The sequence below is a fragment of the Hakea prostrata genome, chromosome 8 (assembly GCF_041222555.1).
Source record: "Hakea prostrata isolate BN-2017 chromosome 8, UWA_Hpros_2, whole genome shotgun sequence".
In the NCBI taxonomy this organism is placed as follows: Eukaryota; Viridiplantae; Streptophyta; class Magnoliopsida; order Proteales; family Proteaceae; genus Hakea; species Hakea prostrata.
Genome location: NC_142607.1, coordinates 15,705,389 through 15,728,349, shown reverse-complemented (window position 1 = coordinate 15,728,349; position 22,961 = coordinate 15,705,389). Strand labels below are relative to the sequence as shown.

At 37.4% G+C, this 22,961-nt stretch overlaps 2 protein-coding genes across 4 annotated transcripts; one reads left to right on the top strand and one right to left on the bottom strand.

The window, feature by feature from the left end:
* Positions 1-1,412: 1,412 nt before the first annotated feature.
* On the top strand, positions 1,413-15,603 carry TNO1 (TGN-related, localized SYP41 interacting protein). 3 transcript variants are annotated; one of them, XM_089164836.1, is made up of 10 exons: positions 1,413-2,290; positions 2,458-2,811; positions 2,882-6,280; positions 6,891-7,746; positions 7,847-8,499; positions 11,651-11,798; positions 11,876-11,957; positions 14,351-14,457; positions 14,760-14,803; positions 14,939-15,603. In XM_089164836.1, exons 1-8 carry the CDS (start codon positions 1,868-1,870, stop codon positions 14,451-14,453), a joined length of 6,018 nt encoding a protein of 2,005 aa, XP_089020962.1. In that variant the 5' UTR covers positions 1,413-1,867; the 3' UTR covers positions 14,454-14,457; positions 14,760-14,803; positions 14,939-15,603. The 3 variants fall into 3 exon arrangements, with proteins under 3 accessions (XP_089020962.1, XP_089020963.1, XP_089020961.1); XM_089164837.1 differs by lacking the exons at positions 14,760-14,803; positions 14,939-15,603 and adding an exon at positions 14,603-14,753; XM_089164835.1 differs by lacking the exons at positions 14,760-14,803; positions 14,939-15,603 and having other exon boundaries at positions 14,351-14,753.
* A 1,562-nt stretch (positions 15,604-17,165) lies between these two features.
* Positions 17,166-21,769, bottom strand: LOC149007263 (succinate dehydrogenase [ubiquinone] iron-sulfur subunit 2, mitochondrial-like). Its single transcript, XM_089166503.1, has 2 exons — positions 21,018-21,769; positions 17,166-17,684 (listed from the first exon to the last, which is right to left on the bottom strand). The coding sequence occupies exons 1-2, from the start codon at positions 21,674-21,676 to the stop codon at positions 17,507-17,509; spliced, it is 837 nt and encodes a 278-aa protein (XP_089022629.1). The 5' UTR covers positions 21,677-21,769; the 3' UTR covers positions 17,166-17,506.
* Positions 21,770-22,961: the final 1,192 nt, after the last annotated feature.

Here is a 22,961-nt window from a genome sequence, read left to right as displayed (position 1 = left end):
CTAGTGAGACTAGGCCTTTTGTTGCGGTTCTATTCATTGATGCCCAATTCACGTTTGAGATTTTGGACTGTAAGGTAATAGCGAGAATTTGGACTGTAAGGTATATCCATATCTGCATCCTATTAATCATCCGAATTCGTCCGATTATTAATAGGATGCGGATATGGTATACTCCTTTCTTACCGATTATTATCCGTCCGATAAAATTATCCGATTAAGTTACTTATTTAGATTTATTATTCTTATTTTTATAAATTTTACCTGTGCTATGTGACTATTTTTCTAGATTTTCTACTAAAATAATTACCAAAGTTATTAAATTCTTAAATTTCAAACCAAGCCTTCACAAATGAAAAGGTAAAAATGTAAACAGGTAGTCGAAAACTTGTATTCAATCTATATTCATGCCCATTTAGAAGAATCTACTTAAGAAAATAACTATCCATTTATCATATGAATCCGATAGAATCCACCGAAAACCGATAGGATATTATCCAAATCCATCCAAATATAATAGGATGCGGATATGGATATATCACTGTCCGATCCGAATCCGGTCCGTTTACACCCCTAGATATAGCCCCCTTAAAGTGCACTCATAGAGTCTGGATCACCTCCCTTGACGGGGTTTCAAATAGTTTTTGAACACATAAATAGGGATGTGATCCATTGGATAAATATTAAAAATAAATAAAAATTTAAAATCTAGTCGGCCCTACTCCTATTTATGCGGTTAAAATCCATCAGCGAAGCACAAGCACCCCTTTGAGGAGGTGATCTGTACTCACACTCATGTTGGCTTTGCGTTGGGAGCACACAAAGCTAAAAGGGATTTACACCTTTCAGTGAGGGTGGAGTGGTCACTTTACATAGCTTGCACTTAGACATAAGAGACACATTACTAGATAGGCTCCTTATTAGCTAACAAAAACAATAAAGTTTTAAAGTATCTCACAATACGATGTGATACCATCTGTCAGCACCCCATTTTAATTGATCCACTAGGTGGCACTCACCAGCTCTCACTTGCTAGTAAAGCCTTCTATTGCCAAGCAGGATACGCCATTTATAACCAAATTTAAAGTATCTCACAATATGATCCGATGTTGGTCAATACATATCCATGTTAGATACAATTGATATAGTACAAATAAATGTCTCTTTTATTTTTAAAGACACGCACATTGCATCAAAAATGTATTGACCAATACGATACAATACTCTACGATACATCTCCTAAAAATCACTTGACCAATATGATTTCTAATACTAATGTGAACCTTATACATAACAATAATATAGTGGCTTGCCTAAATGCGTATAATCGAAATAAAATGGTCATTGTTCTCCTTCTGAAATGCCAAAAGTGTGTTGAAAAGATAAAAGTCCAATACCTCATAAATAAGAAGTTAAAGACTTCAAATCAAAATCTAGGTTTCCAACCTTAAAATCCCATCAAAGGAGATACATGTAAATCACCCTTAAATCTTAAACTGTTGAGTAATTATGAACCTAGATTGGAGAAAATCAACAGGAATTTTTTTTCCGGTTGGTAAGAATTTTTTTTTTAAAACCTCATCGATCGCTCGAAGAAAAGTGACGGTTTTTTCTGTTACACGGTAACCCAACTCATTTCTCCCATCTCTTACAATTTCCTCTCTCTCGACACTTTCTTGTTCACCACTGCAGAGGTCCTAGTTTCTCTTAGTCTGTACGAAGTTGTTTGTTCTTCTTCGACGAGCTTTTCCATCTTTATCGTTTATCCTGTCGTAATCCGAGCGTGAACAAGCGAGAAAATCTAGGGTTTCGTTAGGTGATCTGGTTAATCTTCTAACTTGGTAGTGCAATCCGAGTATGGTTGATCAACATGTCTGAAATTCCTGAGAACTCGGATCAGGTCTTAGAATCTCCAGGTTCTGCACACACTGGAAGCCAAGGGTTGGATGGGAACGGTGTAGGTACTGGATCTGCAGAGCTTTCTGCGGAATCTGCTGCCTCTCCAGATCCAAGATTGTTATCCAGCGATGGTGTAGGCTGTTCTGTTGAGATGTCTGAGGCCATTGATGGGGAGAACCAGCAGAACCTCACAGCTGAAATGCCTGCTTCACCCGAGGAAGAATCAAGCACCCAAACTGAACAAACTTCTGATGGTCAGCAGGTAACTGTGGTCTTTGACAGTGAAATGGCGAGTGGTAATGGAAACGAAATTCCGGTTGAGGAAGAATCCACGAGGAGTGAGGGATTCATGCCTGAGACGGAACAAATTGCGGTAGTTGACCCAGTTGACAAGGTATGGTTACAATCTTAAATGGAACTCTCAATTCTTCATTTCTTTTACAACTTCTGATCCGATTTCATGCGCTTCCATCTTCTTTCTTCTTTCTTCTTTGAATTGAAACTTCCATTCTTTGTTATGCTAAATGTATTTCTGCTTCTCTAAGAAATTTCAAAACGCAGGAATCCAGGCACTTGGAGGTGGATGAGGCGAATCACAATGATACTCAGGAAGAAGGAAATCTCTACGAGGATGCAGGGAAGGAAGACATGTTTGTTGATGCACCTGATGAACTAACTATTTATTCTATGAGAAATACGGACGAATCAGTGACTGTCGTTGAAACCCAGGAGAGTCCTTTGAAGAAGCTGGATGTCCATGAATCTCCATTTCAAGTGGTCGAGGACGTCGGAGAAGCTAATCAGGTGGTGGAGGATGTGGGAGAAGGTAATCACTTGATGGATGAACTGGCACGTTTGCGGTCTTTGCTAGACAAAGTTGTCGGTGAGAAAGAAATCATGGCACAACAATATAAGGTATATAACCATGGATTGCATTGTTTTTTTCCTGCTAATTTTCTCATTTGACTTTGTGCTTGTTATCCAGGATGAGCAAGAGTTATTCACGAGTGAACTTGCTAATATTCACCACCAGCTTGAAGATCTGACTCGTCAGCATCCTTTGCTTGATGATAACAAAGATTGTTCCTTTGGTTCTTTTCCTCAAGCAGACACAGGAGATAGTGAGGACATCCCCCATGATTCAAATTCCCCATTTCAAATAATGGTTGGTGCCTGTTCGAAGTCTATCCTGCATCTAAAAAGGGCTCTAGATGAACGGCTGCGTACTGAAAGCACAGTTAGAGAGCTTCAAGCCCTTCTTTCCAAGAAGGATCAAGAGATTGGAGACCTTGGAGCTACAAATACTGAGGTATCAGTATCCCTAGACATTGTTTCCACATATTTGGGGTCACTTCAGAATACATGGTTTCAATCTTTAAAACGACAATCTGAGGTTCAGCTTGAAAGGGACCAGCATGTTGAGGGTGTCATGAACAAACTGGTATCTTCTCTATCTAATGTACTTCAGGAGAACAATTTGTTGGATGACACTTTTGATGGGAAAATATCTTGTGTTGAGAAGGGTATGCTTGTGTTGATTGAGAATAATAACAGGTTCCTTTTTGAAATTGACCAACTTAAACAGTGTTTGGCTGATCTCAAGCTGGACATGGGAAATCCTGAAGAGCAAGAATTTGGATCTATATTTGGTGTAACTTGTGATGCCTTGCATGAATCTAGAAGGAAGGAAATAATTTTTCTTGAGAAAATCAATCAAATTGAAAATGAGAATAGGGCTTTCTTGGAGCAACTAAGCAAGGAAAAAGAAAAGTTAGAAGAGTCCAATGCAGAAGCAAGCAAAATCAGGAAAGAACTTGAGCAAGAAAAGTTCAGGTACAACACTACCAAAGAAAAGCTTACCATGGCTGTCACAAAAGGTAAGGCTTTGGTTCAGCAGCGGGATTTGTTGAAGCAATCTCTAGCTGAGAAAACAAGTGAGCTTGAGAGTTGTTCACTTCAACTACAAGAGAAATCAAAAGCCCTGGAGGCTGCTGAAGTCGGCTTGGACGATTTGGTCAAATACCAAAATCTGGTGGCTTCACTTCAGGAATCATTATCACAAAGAGAGGTGGTTCTTAAGGAAATTCAAGAAGTTCTCTCTCAAATAGACATACCTGAGGCTTTGCAACCTACGGATACTGTAGACATGATTAGATGGATTTTGGATCGAAGAAATATATTAGAGAGTGTTTCCTTGGAATTCCACAGACTGAAAGATGCCTTCTCTTCAATTGACCTGCCAGAAGCTATATCTTCTGATCTTGAGTCTCAAGTTAAATGGCTTTCAGAGTCATTTTCCAAGGCTAAATATGATATAATCAGGTTGGAAGATGAAAATGTTAAAACCCAGGGAGTTATTGCTGCAAATGAGTCAAAATTGTTAGAAGCACATAATGAGATTGACCGGTTAACTGAATCTCTATCTGCAGAAAAGCTGGAAAAAGATTCCCTTCAGGTGGGCATGGAAAATCTGATGCACAAATATGAAGGAATGGTTGAAAAGCTCTATCAGGTCTCGTCTGAGAAGGATCAGATGATGAAAATGATTCACTCAGCTTCTGGGATCACAATAGACAATCAAGAGACAACAAATGAATCTTCCATGGACATAGTTTCAATGATAGAAAATTGCATTGCGAAGATCAGAGAACAAGTTAGTACCTCTTTCGAATCTTCTCATGTTGAGGTTGGGAAGTTTGATTTTATTCAAAGTTTGTTGTATGTAAGAGATCAAGAATTGGCGCTTTGTGAGAAAATACTAGAAGAAGAGCTAGACAGATCCAAGGTGACTAATCTGTCAAATGAAATTAGAAGAGCATCTCAAGAAATTGCCACATTGAAAGATGAAAGAGATTCACTACAAAAAGATCTTCATCGATCCGAAGAGAGATATTCTCTACTCAAGGAAAAGTTGTCAACTGCTGTGAAAAAGGGCAAGGGGCTAGTTCAAGAGCAGAAAGGCTTGAAACATTCTCTACTTGAAAAAGATACAGAGATTGAAAGGTTAAAGCTTGAGTTGCAGCATCAAGACAATGAGTTAAGAGACTGCAGAGATCAAATCCTTAGACTGTCAGGTCACATAGAACTTATTTCAGCAGTAGAATCCGACCTCAGTGCCATGAAAGATATGAAGGATCAGCTTGAAATAGAGAAAGACGGCCTAAAACATTCTTTGCATGAAAAGGAGACAGAAATTAAAAATATAAAGCTTGAGTTGCAGAAGCAAGAATATGCAGTACTAGACTGCAGAGATCAGATTAATAATTTGTCTGGTAATCTGAAACATGTTTCAGCACTTGAATCTGATCTTAGTGCTATGAAAGATAAAAGGGATCAACTTGAACAATTCTTGGTGGAGAGCAATAATGTGTTACAGGGGGTACTTAAGTGTATGAATGGTATTGTTCTTCCTGTTGATACAGCTTTTGAGGAGCCTATTGAAAAGTTGGAATGGCTTGCAAAGTACTTCAAGGAGTATCATGCTGATAAGACTCGTTTGGAGAAAGAGCTGGAGAAAATGAAGGAGGAATCCAGTTGTCTGGGTAGCAAATTTGCAGAGGTAGACACAACTATTACATCACTGAAAGAAGCATTGTCACAGGCAGAAAAGAATATCTCTCTACTTGCTGAAGAAAAGAAAGACATAGAAGCCCTTAAGATTGACATGGAACAAGAGCTGGAGAGAGCGAAAGAGGAGACCATGAACCAGGCTTGTAAGTTTGCAGAGCTATGTGCAACTATTAAGTCAATGGAAGATGCACTATCTATGGCTGAGAATGCTAAAACTTCTGTAGAGATAGAACTGGAGAAAGAGAAAGAAGAAGTTCTATCTCAAGCCAGCAAGTTAGTGGAAGCCGACATTACCATAAAGTCACTAAAAGATACATTATCTGAAGTGGAGAAGAAAGTTTCCACCCTTGCTGAAGAAAAGAACAGTGCAGAATATGGTAGAGCTTGCTTGGAGAAGGAGCTAGAGAAAGCTAGGCAGGAAGCTACTTCTCAAGATAGCAAACTCTCAGAAGCTTATTTGACTATAAATTCATTGCAGGATGCCTTGTCACAAGTAGAGAGCAAATATTCTGTTATTGTTGACGAAAAGAGAACTGCAGAGCAGGAGGCATTAACTCTGAATGATAAGTTGACTGCATGTATGGAAGAGTTAGCTGGTACTCACGGTAGCTTAGAAAGCCATTCTTCGGAGCTCTTATATCAAGTTAGTAATCTTCAAATGTTTATCAAAGATGATTCCTTGATGTGCTCACTAACAAAAGGCTTTAAGAAAAAATTTGAGGGGCTGGAAGACATGACCCACCTTCTTGGAGAGATACGTGATTGTCTTGTTGCAAGGATTATTGAATTTCAGCACCCACCTCCTGCTAATGAGGTAAAACCAAACCTTTTTTCCCCTTATAGTTCTTAGCAATATTAAAGTTGTTATTCTTCGGTATTAACTATATATTTGAGATATGTTTATATGATATAAATACTTTCTCCTGTGCTTCTCCCCATGACTAGAATTATTTCTGTTCCTGGTCTAAGAAATAAATAGGACAAACAGATAATGAAGAAACCCATCATCTCTGCCATGTGGCACCTTATTTACCGTTGACAGGGGTGGAGATACTCTCAGACAGATGTGGTGGATGGCTATGGGTTACTAAGATTGAAACTCTGAATGTGCTCAAAAAAATACATGGTTGGGTTTTTTTGTGTTAGCATTAATTGAAGTTTTCATTGATTACCCTTGATGAAGTGTTGTTTAATGGTTCATATTATATTATTGCTTATTAACAGCTGCAGCTGTTTATTGAAAATTTAATAATGATGCTTTGGCACATTGCAATTAGCATATTTGAGCATGAACTGGAATTCTGTTGTTGTTGAGTACATCAACATGGTATACAGGGTTTTAGTTAATGATCACATGATTCATAAAAAGTTTCCATGTGATCAACTTAACGATGTCTCTTTTTTTTCTTTACTTTTTTTTCCAGGAAGACCTATATGCTGCAAAGCTTTCTTCACCAAACTTTGACACTATGCCAAATGGTATGATGGTTAATGGTGAGACAAGAGCAGTGGAAGTTGAGAATATCTCTACATGCTTGACAAAGGCTGTAGAAGGATTCAGTTTGAAAAACAAACTTCTTACTGACAAATTTGAATGTTTTTCTAGTTATATGGATGAATTTATTGCATTTCTTGTAAATGCATTACGAGCAACAAGAGATGATGTCATTGTCATGCATGAGCGCATGGATTCGTTGAATAAAGAAGTAAAAGATTTAGAAGCTCATAGTCAGTCACAAGAGAGTATTATTTCTACATTAGAGAATGAAATAGCCATGCTACTGTCGACATGCAGAGATGCTACCAATCAACTGCAGTTTGACAACAGTGTGCTGGATCTGAGCTACAATACAGAACTAGAACAAGTGTACGATGCATCATATCCAGGGGAGAGAGAAAGTGGTGTAGACACCATGCACAAACAACAGGAAGGAGTTGATGGCTCCGAAAATTTTAAGGAGTCAGAAAATCTGTTATTGGCTGCCAAGAAAATCCAAAATCAAACTAGGCAGTTTGAGAACATGAAGAATGTTCTGCTAAGAACCATTGAAGACTTGCAAAATGGTCTGAAGGAAACGAGGCTAGCCTTTGAAAATGCTATTCAAGAAAGGGACCTAAATCATGACAAGGTTTCTCTGTTAGAGAGTGATTTGAAAGCCCTACAACAGGATTGCAGCGAGATGCGACATAAAATAGAGGATTATGAGGCCAAGAAGGAGGAGTTGAGGGGAAAAGAAGATGAGCTCTCAACAGAGAATGGTGCTTTAACTATGAGAGCAGGTAGTCTCTTTTTACTTAATCTTAAAGAGCATTTATATTTTAGGTGTTTCTCCTTGATTTTATTGTATATTGACTATTTTGTTCATCCTTGTCTTTCCAGAGACAGATGTATATCTGTTACCACAGGACCAATTGAAAACTCTCTTTGAAAAAATAAATCGGATTGAAATCCCTTTCAGAGGGTTAGAACAGGCAAACCCTCATTTGCATAATCCAGATCCTGTCAATAAGCTCTTTAACATCATCGATGGTGTTGCTGGCTTGCAACATCAGATGAACCTATTATGTGATGAAAATAGAGAGCTGCAGTCTAGTCTTGAGGCACAGGTTCATGAAATTGACAATCTGAAGAAGGAAGCTGAAAATCTTTTCAGTAACAGCCAAGACTCAGAGAAGTTGAAGTTTGAGTTAACTGAGATTGCGTCGAGTTTGGAAAAACTTATTCAGAAATTGGGAGGAAATGATTTAGTTGAAGACAAGAAACATACTGGTGCAAGGGGACTCCTACAAGTAACAGAAAAACTGGTTTCAGCTACCATTATGGATTCTGAAAGCTCAAAGACAAAAGCTCAGGAACTGAGTGCCAAGTTACTTGGGAGCCAAATGGTTGTTGATGAATTGTCAAACAAGGTTAAATTGCTTGAAGATGCAATTAATGGGAGGCCTGCTATGCCAAAGACAGTGCAAGAAAGGAGCATCTATGAGGCATCTTCATCAGTAAATGCATCAGAGATATCTGAAATTGAAAATGTGGTAAACTTTGTTATTCCATCTTCTTTTCTGTTGTTTCTTTTACCTTGTTATATAAATTATTAATTTCTTCAAATTGCCAAGATTTTGTGTGTTAGAGTGAGGGTTGCATTTTCCCTTTACTTAGTTTAATTTAATGTGTTTCAATAATTTACTCCTTGTCTCCAGAGGAATTAAACTGTTAGCTTTAATGCATGCTATTGATGTTAGACATGTGGTTGGCATACTGACGTGTTGGGGTGTTTGGAAGGATAAATTATCTTCTCTTCTCTTTTTTCCGTTTTCTGTATCCCATGGTGTGACCTTTCTACTATGTCTATGTCTTGACTGTTTTATATAGACAGGCAAATAAAAGTGATATATTGTTCTGGTTGTAAATGATGAGAGAAAAATGAGAGATGGAGAGGTGATGGCTTATGAACTCTGGGAGTCACAACTTGTGTTGGAGCTCCCACTTCCTTCAATATATATATACAATTAACCCAAGAACATAAGGGGGAATTAAGAAAAAGAAAATCAAAGGCATAATTCCTAAACTACCCCTAGCCATCTCGGTATTAGCACTACCGAGGCTTGTATATTCTTGACCAACACTCCTTCAATATATATACAATTAACCCAAGAACATAAGGGGGAATTAAGAAAAAGAAAAATCAAAGACATAATTCCTAAACTACCCCTAGCCATCTCGGTATTAGCACTACCGAGGCTTGTATATTCTTGACCAACACTCCACCCTCATGCCATAGCATAGCTATGAATCATGTCCAACTTGTGATGTAGCTTCAGTTTTGATTGAGGCCCAATGCCAAGATCTTCAAGTCAGAACCAGCAACATAGGGCTTCAGTTGGTTGAGAAAAGGAAGGGGGTGGTGTTTGTTTATGATTTAGGATAAACAGACAGGGCTGTGATTTTAAGGGAGTGAAGGGGTAATGGCAAAAGAGTTTGATGCTTTTTGGGAGCAGATACTAATGGATGGTTACGCTTTTCCTAAAATTTAGGGTGATTGAGAGAATATAAGGATCAAAAGTCAAAGGGGCTGGTGGGGTTGTTTCAGGCTAGGTTTTGGATCTAGGAGAAGGTATATTTGGTAGACGATTCCACTAAAAGCCTTGAAATTCTGATTGGACAGGATGTAATGATAATGGTGGTGGTCAGTCAGTTTCAGGTTTAATGGAGTTATGTTTCAAGAGGAATGGGGCTGTAGTGGTGTATTAAAGGGGGAGATGGAGGGTTCTTTCCTCCTGGACTGGGGGGAGTTGGTTTTAATGGAAATGTTGAGGGATATGTAGGTTAGAATGGTCTTCCAGTAGCAGAACAAAAATAACTAAGATTCTTTTTTTGGGTTGGAGGGCGTGGGTGGAAGAATTTGATGGAGGGTATGTTACTTGCGCGAAATTTTGTACTATTTTTTTGACAAACCCTAATCTCTTTAAACCCTTGACTTGGATTTCAATTTTGAATTCAAAATACAGCAAGGTTCAGATTTGAGATTCATCAAACCCTAGCTTCTAACCATACCCAACTCTTGTTTCCCTTACCGTTATTTTTGGTAAAGTTGTTTACCCTAGACCTGATCCTAGAATCAATCAAAAGCAGCCCTACACCATAACCAGTGTTAATATGACCCTAATTTTACTGCTGGTTCATTTGGATTGATCCTGAAGACTGAACATCGATCTGGGGGTTACAACAATGGTGTTTGATGAACTTGTTCCCAAACCGTTTCCAAAGGCAGGAGCAAAAAAGATGGAGACTTCAAGGTTTCCACTCTTCTCTCTTCTTCATTTGAGTCTGACAAGTATTTTGGGACTTGTTTTATTTAGAGTTAGCTTTGTCAACCTCCCCTCCCCTCTCCTCCCACACCCCCCCCCCCAAAAAAAAAAACAACGATTTAAGTAATATGTTTTGAAATTTGATGAAACAAGGTTTTTTTGGTGTTTCCAAAATCTTGTTTCTGGCAAAAAAAAAAGAGGTTAGCCCATCTCTTTGGCCAATAAACTGATAAACACAGACCAGGATACCCAATTGGAAGATTATTGAATCTGTTCCACTGGCACCCAAAAAAAAAAAACCAGAAACAAAGATCAGAAGTGTTACCAAATGCCACGCTATGTAAGATATTCAGCCTTCTAAAGGATCTTCTCATGGACTGTCTTGGGCCCCACTAGATCTTTTATTAGCATTCACACATTGGCAAAATAAGGGATGTGACACTGTTTTAAGTTACTCTCCTCATGAACAACATTTTGGCCTCCCTTTAAGAAGACCTGCTGGGCTGGCTTGACCTGGCCCTGTTGTGGTCCATCCTAACCTGGTTCAGTCCTGTCCAGGTTTTACATCTATGGAATGTGGATGTGAAGTAATATCTTTGTAAATGCTAATCAGACTTGAAAAGAATTCATTGAGCGACACTTGAGTAATGTTGAACTCTGTTGTGAAACTTCATTCAAAAAATTCTGCCACTTCAAGAGGAATATGGATGAGATCTGGAAGATCCAGAGAAAAAAATAATATAAATGATAAAATAAAATTTATGGTCCTTCCTTGAACTGATCTTTGATCATGAGTTCCACATCCACCCTAATAATTGAAGAATCAATCATCGACTCATCACCTGCAATCAATAATTGTCCACTCATTCTTCTGTGTTCTTCTGGTTGGTGACATTCACACTCAACATTAAAGTGTCTTGTTTCAGTTTTGTGCTATGTTGCTAAAGTCTGAAACATGGCCTAACCTAGGTAGAATGAATTTGAGGAAGCTGATTTAATAGTCTACAATAAGTTAGAATAAGTTAGAATTAATATTTCTTGATTGGAGTTGAGATTGTGGGGTTATCAGGCCTAGTTATACTTACCGTCAAGAACCTAGTGCAGCTGAGGTGTTGTGATGCTCCTAAAGCCCATGCTTAGCATGAGGTCATGAGTTTGATATTTCTGGCTGTTACCTTGTCAGTTCCTACCCTTTAAAAAGAAGAAGAAGAAGAAGAAAAAGGCCTCATTATACCTTTTCCATGTCATTTATCAAACACTACCTCCATAATTATTAATTCATCTATTTAATGCTTCCTCATTCTGTTTTCCATGGTTCATGATAGTGAAGTGCATCGACCATTCGACCTTAGTGTGTTACTTGCTAATGTCTGTACAGGGGCCTCTTGCAAAGAAAACAATCTCTCCTGTTTCCTCTGCTGCTCATGTGAGAACAATGCGGAAGGAATCAAGTGACCATCTGGCCCTCAATATAGATTCTGAATCTGATCGTCTAATCAACCACCTGGAGCCTGATGATGACAAAGGTTTAGATGACCTTCTAGTTTTCCTTAGCAGTTCATTCAAGACTCTTAGCTGTTAATTTGAAGCTTTTCTTTTGCAGGTCATGTATTCAAGTCTCTCAATACTTCTGGTCTCATTCCAAAACAGGGAAAGATTCTTGCAGATAGAATCGATGGGATCTGGTATAGTATTATACTTGCTGCAATTTCCCCCTTTTTCATTTAGTTACCAGTTACAGTGGCATGTCTCTTGCTCTTGTACATTAGGCTTTTGTCATGGAGTAAGAAACGTGTATGTAGTTTTTAATAAATTGTTTGTTTGTTGAATATAGTCTGAAAGAGATTGAGGTTTTTTTAACCGATTTGCTAGATTTTTATACCCCATAACTTTAAGTAGCACTTATTTGAGAGAAGAGAAAGGGAAGGATTTAGCTTGCGGTATACAGGCATTTTGTCTTATTTTTTGTTTATTGAAATTAAGTGGAACTATAAGTCAAATGTTGTGTAAATAAAAAGAATTGAAGTTAGGCCTAAAAGGTTATTTTTCATTTGTATTAAATCAGGTTTCTTTATTTTGATAATGACCTTTGGAAGAAAGTGTATTTGTGGATTACAGTAAATGAATATAATCTAGTTTGCACTTCTTTTTATTATTTTTGTGTGGTTGGGGTTTTGAGTGGATTGAAATTTCTTTTAGAGATGAGGCTTAATTCTTTTAGCGTTCAATTCCATAGTTCCAGGAGTTTGGAGGTTGGTTGAAATTTTTTGGCCAGAAGTACACCCTCCAAACCAAGAAAAGAGCGTTCAGTTTATGGATGCCTGACATGGAAAAGCTGCCCTTTTTTGCAGGCCTCTTTCTTTTCAACGTTTTTCTTCAAAAAGAAACCAAATCAACCAGCTAAGTGAAACCAATGAAAAATCCTTGAGTTTGCAAACTTCACCTATATGACTGTCTTGACTGTCTTTTTAGATAATAATTTGATATAGAAAAGTGGAAGAAAAAAACATGATGAGAAAATCCCAAAAGGTTTTGCTTGTAGTTGCTCAATAAAGCCGGCTTCATCTGTGCTGAATTCTTGTGTTGGGGATCTGCTATGACGATGGTTTGGAGAGATTAAGTTACAAGAATCTAGAGACAATCTAAGATGTAGTTAGCTAAAGATTTGAAATACTGCAGACATGGTTTGCTGAAGAAAAAAATATGAGGGTGAATCTTTCCTGAGAGATGATAGTAATCTTTATGCTTAGTGTTGTAGTGAAGGAAAGTAGGTGGAAAGGATGATGATGATGATGTGCCAAATTTTGTGCTCAACACAATTTCAGATGCACTTTGGTTGTCATATTCTCTAAATTCAAGCTACCTGCATCTCCTTTTCTGCCCAAAAACATCAATTGCCATGCAGATGTAGCATTTGTCATTACTGCCTGTGTATTCATCAAATTAGGTGCTAATTATCTTCGTTGATTGAGTCAATAGATACAGTAGCTTATGCATACTTCTTAAAAAGTAGTGGTAATAATATTAATAATAATAATAATAATAATAATAATAATAATAATAATAATAATAATAATAATAATAATAATAACAATAAATTAAAAAATAAATAAAGAAGACGAAGAAGGAGCAGTCCAGATCAGAAGGCTCCTGCTACTGCAGATTTTGGGAAGGGCAAATATATGCAACCTTAGACCCTTAGTGCCTTGACCCCTGTTTTGTGGGAGACGCTGTTTCCCAGTTCTGGACCTGCAACCAACAGGTTGTACCAAGACTCGGCTGCTCAGCATAATGAATGTGATCTTGATTGTTGAGACAGAGGAACAAGTTAAGAGAGCATGGATCTCCCTTTAAATTCAGGAATATTAGGTAGGCCATATCACAATTCACATACAGTCCATATTTATGATTTGAGCCAGTGTGCTAAAGCCCGACATATCAATGGCTCCAAATGCTCCATTTTCCTGTGTTGGGCTCTTTGCTAGTTTGTTCTGTTCAGGTCCAATAGCCTGCCCATGGTCTTGCAATTCCTTGCATCATTGTGTAACTGGTTTATAACTTGAGTTGTAAATACCTTGCTTCTGCAATCCTTCTGCTTCTTTCCTCTTTTTTGTGTTCTCGTCCTTGTCCAGTTTTCACTTCTTTCTGTTTCCAGTTAGGTCTTTTGGTCTCCTACTTGCTAATGTATTTTTCTAATTTTAGTCAAAATTCTCATGTTGTTTCTTTCACAAACTTAACTTTCAGATCCGCCTTTTTGCTTCTATTTCCTTTTGATCACTCCCACAAGAACTAGTTCTCTGTGGCTTCCTTTTTTACTTTGAACATGAATTGAGATTGTGTGTACTGTGGTCTTGCTTATGAAATGTGCGTCACTATAGCTTAACAACCTGAACACCTATAGAAGCTTCTTGTTCAACAAATGTTTCCAGGTTAACCATTTATTTCCTGTTAATTTACCCCAAAAAACCATGTATTTCCTAATAGAAGCTCTCCTACGGAATGTGGATCTAGGTAGAAGTTTTGGCCATATTTGTTTAGGTGATACTCATCAAACTAATTTGTTGGTTTTGCATTGCAGGGTTTCTGGTGGTCGAGTTCTAACGAGCCGGCCTGGAGCAAGACTAGGGCTCATAGCTTATTGGATTTTCTTGCAGCTATGGTTTTTGGGTAGCATCTTGTAACAAGGTCACTGAACCAGTTTCTCTGCTTTAACACCCACATTCATTTGGCAAGTTGTGTATTGTATTTAATGTTGGTTTAGTCTTTCTTACAATAGCTACTTATTTAGATGATGTATCCATACAAAATCTTGTTTCTCGATTCTCCGCAGCCACATTTTTAGGGATTCGGAGGAATCAAGCTCCCATGCAAGTGGAGAGTACATTTGTTTCATTTTCCCATGGAATATATAAAGTTAAAGAGGGAAATATCAAATATGTGATACATGAAGATATCCATGCGACTGAAGATTTGATCTTTTTTCACAGCTCTGAACCAGAAAGTGCTATTTCTGTTTCATCAATCTTGTCAGGTAATATTTCCTCGTCAGCAGACCCAATTGTTCATAACAAGGTAAACATCCTTAAATCGTGGGCTCTCTCTGGGCACGCATTGGCTATACATTATATCAGTTTTGCTACTTAGTCAAATTTTTATTGGTTTGCAGCCTTGCAGGGTGCAGATCGATCTAGAACCGATGTTTTAATGTCTATTAGAATTGGAGATGAGCTGACCATTGGTTTGGAATCGAACGATCCAATCTCTTAATGGCGGCGGGGAGACCTGTATAATCCACATGAAACCCTCATGAAGAGAGAAAAAGAGAGTTAATAAATAATTTTTTTAGAATGTAGGAAGGCATAGAGAACCGTTTACTTCTGGTTTGGTATAAAATGGAAACTCATCAACTCTTTATGCCAGTTATCAGCTTCCCCAGAACAGAATTTCATGCTTAGCGCCGTCTCTGAAGTTGAAAGCTTGCATGGACCACGAGCAGAAGCTATAATTTGATCTCTCTCTCTTCTCTTTTTTTCTTCACAGAGGGTGTTATATTTTAGTATTTCGTAATGGGTTTCTTACAAAGTCAAGGCATCTCCAGACAGCAACTCAAGCAAATGGGTGGCTGTTTTCCGACGTCACAGTGGCAACAAGCATACTCACAGTTGCTTTTACACCCTACAAGAAGAAAATGCCAACACTCCTCAATAGCTTTCTTAAAAGAGGATTTTTATTTTGATTTTTTTGGGTCAACAAAGGAAATCTCAAAAGAGGATTAGATTGGGAGAAACAGTGTTAAGCACAACTGGCAACAGGATTAGCCTTCGCCAATTCTGATTTCGATTCTAACTTTGATAACAAGTGACCAGAAGAGTTGAGGTTGAGGAGTGGAGGAGTTTGGTTTTCATCACCTGTCACTGTTATATATTGTGAAGGTTCCAAGTCTCGTTGATCGATCAGAAAAGGATGCCGATTGCCTCCTTCAACCATATTGGTTCTGACCAGAATGAAAACCATGAAAAGCAATGTACAAACCAAGGCCAACAACTTAGCCATGGCTCTGTGCTAGCATATGGTGCTGGATTGCTGGTGGTGGAGTAGCCTTTTTCGTTGATTTTAACTCCTTACACGTCTACTTATATAGGCTTCTCCACAATCTTGGCTTAGGAGAAAAGGTAGAGCCAAACTCATGTGATCCGGCTTCTTTAATACTTAGAACTCTACAACTAGTAGAGGAGGTTATATTAGAATTTTACATAACTTCTTCATGAGGGAATAGTCTTTGGCAATTCCAGTAAAAATCTATGATCACAATGTCCGCACAAGTGGGTCACTACCTAGGGATCTTAAGCCTCCACTTTTATATCTATTGTAGTGAAACAGTTTTTTCTTTAGAAAGTATTAAGAAACTATTACAAACTTCTCCACCTTCCACGGGTGACAGTAAGGAAATATTTGATGAACTAAAATATTAATTGAGTTAGTAGTACAAGGCGTTGTTGGAGAGTTTTAGGTTGGAAGAGCGGTAAGTAGGGAGAGAAATACTGTTTTTCTTTTTGTTCTTTTCTTCTTCTTCTCTTTTTTTTTTTTTTTTTTTTTTTTTTTTTTTTTTTTTTTTTTGAAATCCCCCTTGCTTAGATGAATGATATACTTATTGGCAGATAATTTTTATTTGGATTAAACCATGACACTTCTCGGTTTGTTCACCTATTTATGCTTTGTATGAGATGGTTGCTTATTTTAACTGTGGGATGTGTTTGGAATGATCTCTTTGTATAGTAAAACATGAAGGTTTTGAAAAACCCTTCCGCTTCTTCATCATGGTTTTTTAAAATGTATATTCGTTCTTATTCAAAGAGAAGAAGGAAAATGATGTCCAAATTGTTACACGCGATCTCACATTTTCTATCCTCCCCATCTCGTTGGCACTTGCCCAGGAAGAAATGTAAACGCTTGTCATTCAGCCATTCTCATCCAAAGTTCAAATGACGAAGTAAATGGTACCAGCAACGCCATATGACTGAGCTGATTCCCATTCAGGTGATCTGCCCAGATTCTACGGCTACCCAGTATGGATTCTTTGCTACAGAGAAAGGAGTCCTTAAGGCCTCCGTCACCTCTTAAATCAACACCATCTTCCTCCATGCAGTGAGATCAATTATCAAGCTCTTGTGCTTTCAGCAAGTTTTAGACGCAAAAACATGGTTTCTATGTTTCAATCGGATACAATTGCTTGGATGCGTTGGAAAGACCCCGAGATGACTCTTGCAGACAAAACACTCTTGCTGGCAGAGGTTCGTCTTGTGTCTCCATAGCAACCACCCCAAAAGAATCAAAGTGCATTCAAAACATAAAGCTCTTTACTTTGATACACATTCATATTGAAGGGACACAACTAGCGCACCAAGGATGGTTCCATGAGCAGTTATTTTTGAAAAAGCTACGTTGTGGTGGAGAATTCCGTCCACATCAAAAGTACAATAATATGTTATATGACCCAGTGTTAATGCTATTAAAATGACAACTCTCAGACCAAGAACAGTTCTATGAACATGTTTCGGAAACAAAGAAATGAACTATTCAACCCACATGAAAAGAACAATGATTTGTGAAATTGCCCAAAAAAATGATCCAGTACAATAACTGAATGATCTCCATGGCATTTTTCAGTCACATGAATGCTCAAGATCACACTTGCTAAAACATTACTTCCACAGAGACTTGCCTTGGGAAAACCTTAAATACCATTGGAGAGCTCAAGCTGCTTGATGCTAGTAATCTGCATTGCAGGATTTAATCCCTTGGGGCAGGCCCGTGCACAGTTCATTATTGTATGGCAGCGATACAGCTTGAACTCATCACATATTGCATCCAACCGCTCCTTCGTGTATTCATCACGGCTATCTTGTATCCACCTACATGCATGATCCAAAATATTTCCAATGGTCAATCCCAGCAAAAAGCAAGTGCTTCACAAACTACATGGTATGGAATGATTCCAACTGTAATAGCCAGGAACATTGAACAAATGACTAATAATTGTTTCCAGAATGATATTTGAAAATGTAAACCCTGATCACAAAAAAAGTTGGAAGAAACGTGTAAATTTCTTTTCATCCCCCAAAACAAAAAAGAAAAAAAGGGTAAAATTCCCCAGCGTTGGCACATACACAATAAAACAAAAATAAGCAAAATAGCCAGCTAATTAAGGGAACACAGATGATGGAATTTTCCAGGATAAATTACATGCATATTTTCTCATTCCTGCAGTTCAAACACGCTCATACAATACAATGATGTATTTTTCAGCAAGGCTACTTACTACTTCAACTGGACAATTGCCTGGAAGAGGATACTGTAGCCAAGGTTTTAGGACTCAATTTCACGGCCAACTAAATCCTGGCTGACTGGTATTCCCCAGGTTTCAATTGAAACCTGACATTTTTTCTGGCCAAAGTTGATATGAACCTGGTATTGTACTGGCCAACCTTGAAATATCATGAGCTGGTACAACCTTGGTTTTACCAGTCAAAACTCAGTGCATTATTGGTCAAAAAAATTCAAATATCGCCAATATAGGTCAAAACCTTTATCCTCAAGAGCCGTCTTGAGTTGCCTTGGTTTCTATCAGATGAAACTACAGATATAGAATTAACTTTGGCACCCCTCCCCCCCAAATAAATAAATAAATAAAACCATACACATGATTTATGTTAACTCACATGATTCACAAATTTTATTATGACATGCAAAATGCCCTTAAAAGTTCTGAACCAAAGCTTTACCCAAAAAAAGTTCTTAAGGGAAGGATGATAAGTCCACAGTCATAGGCCAGATCTAGATACAAGCATAGCCTAAGCCCAAAAGCGAAGCAACAGTCCGTAACTCCCTCTAAACCCTTGGCTGTTGAGAATTTAGTTTGGCTTTGGAGTTTGGACATTAATTAGTTAGTCCATGGAACCATACAGATATAAAATCTATCAAAAATGTGTGCACCATAATGTTGAGATTTAAGTTAGTACTTTGTAAGAACTTTTTTATTCAGGTTACTCACTATAGTTCCCACTTACAATACATAAAGGAACAACTTACTAGTTTGCACTTGTGATCGAGGATTCAACCAGAGACTCAATATGAGGCTAGTGTATGCTTTTTGGTGAGACAAAAGCAGATATTTAATGCCAAAGTGGAATCATGGATCAACATTGGAATCAAAAGGTTTTAAGATAAGTAGAATGAAGATGGAGTATACAGTGTGTAACTTTGTTACACTCGTATGATGAGCTGGTCAAAAACTCAAAATTGATCACAGGGTGGGGTGTTACGGCTCAACCTGTCTTTCATTCATGATAAAAAGGAAACATAGAGATAATGTTTCACAAGGAGTAACAACAGGATAGATGAAGTCGAGAGTTGTGTTCGGGTCTTGTATGATCAACATATTCCTCCAAAAATCTTAGGAAATTTTTCATATATCAGTCATACAATGGGCTATGGTGTATGATGTCGAATGTTGAGCAGTTAAGAAACATCATGTGGATGAAAATGAAGCAAAGATGAAGATGATGAGACGGGTGAGTAGCAAAACTATGAAAGCTAAAAGTAAGAAACGATCATATTTGAACCAGTCAGGAAGTGACTCCAATAATTATAAGCTATGGAAAAGTTGGTTGAGATAGTATGCTCATTTCAACAAATAAGCTCCAATACAGATGAGTGATTTAGCTGAGACATCATATCAAGCATACAATATAAAGATCGATCATTTCATGATACCTATCTAAGTTAGCTAGATGTTGAACTATAACAGAGTTACAATTTGATTGCCTAAGCGGCTGCAGCACATAGGCACTTGGGAAAGTCTGGATGGTCCTAAGATCAGATAGATAGAATACCATAACAATACAAAAGACTCCATACTAAAGCTGTGTGGAGCACCAATGGCAAGAAACAGAAGAAAAAAGAAAGATAAAATACTTCATCAAATATATCACTCTATAATATGGAGCTTTTGAATATGGCTGCCTTAGAAGACAACCATAATTATGGCCAATAGCTTAATGAAACACCTGGTGCCTCCAGAAGAAAAGGAATGTTCTCTTCCTTTCTTATTTCCCCTTTCATTAACCAACTAATGGAGAAGGTGAAAAATGAAACGAAAATAGATTCTGTCAAGAGAAAAATGCAGACTTTGTTCACACTCATTCAAGAGAGGAAGAGAAAAGAAGATAATGAAGATCTGCTCTCACTTGCTCAGGTACAAAATTCACATCTAGCAAGTTGGAAGCATTCTGTCCCTCCTCCCTCTCCCAATAGCTAGATTATTTATACCCAATTCAATTTAGAATCTCTGCAATACGGCTTCCTAACTAATCAACAAAAAGGTAGACGTTTCTGAAGGAATGTACCAAGTGGAAAGAAAAAATGCATTGGAAAAAATAAATATGCAAGAATAAAGAAGAAACATATCAAGGAAAGAAATCAGTCGCACTAAAAGGAAGTGAGGCCTCATGCAGATTGGAAAGAGGAAGTATCCAAGCACAGGTGACACTTGAACACTTCATCATCCATGTGTAGCATTTGGTTAAGGTGTAATAGGAGATTGATAAACTGTGTCATGCAATTAACTTCAAAGGAAAAACAATATGATTATCAGTTAATCATTTTGGTTCTCCTTCTCAGTAAAAGACAAAAAAATTTAATTTTTACTTGAAATTTTGTCTTTTTAAAATTTACTCAGGCAAATCCTCTAGAAAAAAGGAAACCTATAAAGATATGATGATGGAGCTTAACTTTACACTGTTGCCTGCATAGAGATTTCTGTCTAGTTTGTTTGAACAGCAAACAGGTCAATGCATAAAATAATGAATAAATACCATAAACACAAAGTAAGACGAAACCTAATAAAACCACAAGTTCCATTGAACACACCACTCCTGAAGCTCAAAGAGAAATAACAATGTTCGCAGTAGCAGACGTGACAATAAAAAGTTCCCTTGAATGTTACATTTGAAGGAGCACCAAAACAATTATAGTATGAAAACACAAATTCATCTCAACCAATATACTGGGAAATGTTAAAAGGCCTAAAAACTGAGACAAATTCAATAAATTAAAAAATTCTTTTCAACCTAAGATGAATCCTATGTTTCTGAACATGAACGAAACGAAATGTCTCCTTTAATTTGTTTGACTATATTATGTTCGTCTACAGGGTTAGCATAAACATTAGGTGTTTAGTCAGTTACCGATGGGCGTGAAGAAGAGCGGCAGGGCCGAGATATGATTCAGGATTCCACCAATAACTGGGGCACGACGTACTGCAACAAGCGCACAATATACACTCATACATTCCATCAAGCTTCGCCCTGTCCTTCTTGCTCTGCAGAATCTCCTTCCCTGGAACTGGGGGCGGGTTTTTCCTCTTCAGCCAGGGTTCGATGCTTTTATATTGATTATAAAAGTTTGTCATATCAACGACAAGATCCTTGATAACGAACATGTGAGGCAAAGGGGTAACAGTGCTAGTAGAATCAGGGGCGATCTTAGTGAGACAAGCGAGGCCATTGCATCCATCGATGTTCATGGCACAGGAACCACAAATGCCTTCACGGCAAGATCGACGGAATGTAAGCGATGGATCAATTTCGTTCTTGATCTTGATGAGAGCATCGAGGACCATGGGACCGCAATCCTTGAGATCAATCTCGTAATCATGTAGTTGAGGTTTAGAAGGATTGTCAGGGTTCCATCGATAGATGGAGAAGGTCTTCAGCTTCGAGGTATCTTTTGCTTTTGGCTGAATCTGCTGGGCTTCTGCTTCGGAGGCGTGAGTTCGAGCTCGTATCAGCGTAGAGGTCGGAGCTGAGACCCGTGAAACCACTCGGCGTAATAGACCGGTCGCCATTGCTGCTACCTCTGCAAAATTCAAGCACTCTGAAGAAGACGAAACAGAGGCAAATGAAATAGAGAACAACGAACCAGGCGCTGTACATTCAAGTTTTGCGAAATGACAATATCAGCCTTTTATTTTTATCACTTTTTCTATATTTATCTTTTACTAATTTATTTTAAATGGATGTGTTTTTTACCTTAAAATTGTTTCGCTATTTCCCTATTGGCTACTATTTTAATGGGAAATTATCAGTGCACCCCTGACTTATCCCTAATATTAATGACAGTCCCTGATTATTCAATTTATCAAATGTATCTTATATTACTAACATTTTTATCCCTTAGTTAGTTTTATCTAATTTATTTTTAATATTAATAGGATGTCAATTGGTATGTTTCGGTATAGTGTCAGTACTGTACTAATTTTGAATATCGAATCAAAACCAAAAATGTACTGTATCAAATTTACATGGTATGCTACGTTTTGGTATTTATAAAAACGGTTCAGTACGATTTAAGTAATAAATCAATGCAGAAAAACAGTTTAAACACGATATCTAGTGCTGTACAATTTTAATACGAAACGAAATCATGCCACTTTTATTTTTAGTTTATTAAGATCCTAATGAAATTGATCGATAGAATATGATATTGACAGAAACAAAGCAAATAAATCTAATTAATAGAGACAAATAAAATAAATCTAAGAAAATGAGTGAAAAATGAAACTAAAAACTGAAATAAATAATTATGAACATTTGTAAAAGTACAATTTTTTAATTATAAAATTACATTTATATCCCTTAATTTGGTATGGTACAAATTCAGTATGTTCCGTACATACTGACGGTATGAATACCTAAAACTCGAATTGTACCAAAGAAATTTGATTTCAGTATGTACAGGCGCATTTTGATACGGTTTCGGTACGCAATTAACACCGTTAAATATTATCCCCACATCTTAAATTTAAAAGTACTATTAATAATGTATATCTATCAAATTTATAGAAATTTATGATAAGAAGAAAAATAGTCACAAAAGGTAGAAGAAGACCGAAAAACAAATCAAGCGTTCGGGGTTTTTCGTATCATTTTGAAATATTTAAATTGTTACATAAGCCCTTAATTGTAATTTCCTAATGAAAAAGTGTTTTTAATATATTTTATTTTATAGGGGTCTGATCGGTAAATTGAATAATTCATGTTGTATAATTAATTAGAGGAATAACTAGGGATGACACTGAAAATTTATCGATTTTAGTTTATATGGAGGACATTAATATTATTATTATTATT

What these genes read in the sequence shown, in the direction of transcription:
- TNO1 (XM_089164836.1), top strand. Translation starts at nt 1,868, where the DNA reads ATGTCTGAAATTCCTGAGAACTCGGATCAGGTCTTAGAATCTCCAGGT. An exon ending in TCATGGCACAACAATATAAG is followed by an intron (nt 2,812 to 2,881) that starts GTATATAACCAT and finishes CTTGTTATCCAG; the next exon opens with GATGAGCAAGAGTTATTCAC. An exon ending in ACCCACCTCCTGCTAATGAG is followed by an intron (nt 6,281 to 6,890) that starts GTAAAACCAAAC and finishes TTTTTTTTCCAG; the next exon opens with GAAGACCTATATGCTGCAAA.
- LOC149007263 (XM_089166503.1), bottom strand. Translation starts at nt 21,676, where the DNA reads ATGGCGACCGGTCTATTACGCCGAGTGGTTTCACGGGTCTCAGCTCCG. An exon ending in GCTCTTCTTCACGCCCATCG is followed by an intron (nt 17,685 to 21,017) that starts GTAACTGACTAA and finishes TCATGCATGTAG; the next exon opens with GTGGATACAAGATAGCCGTG.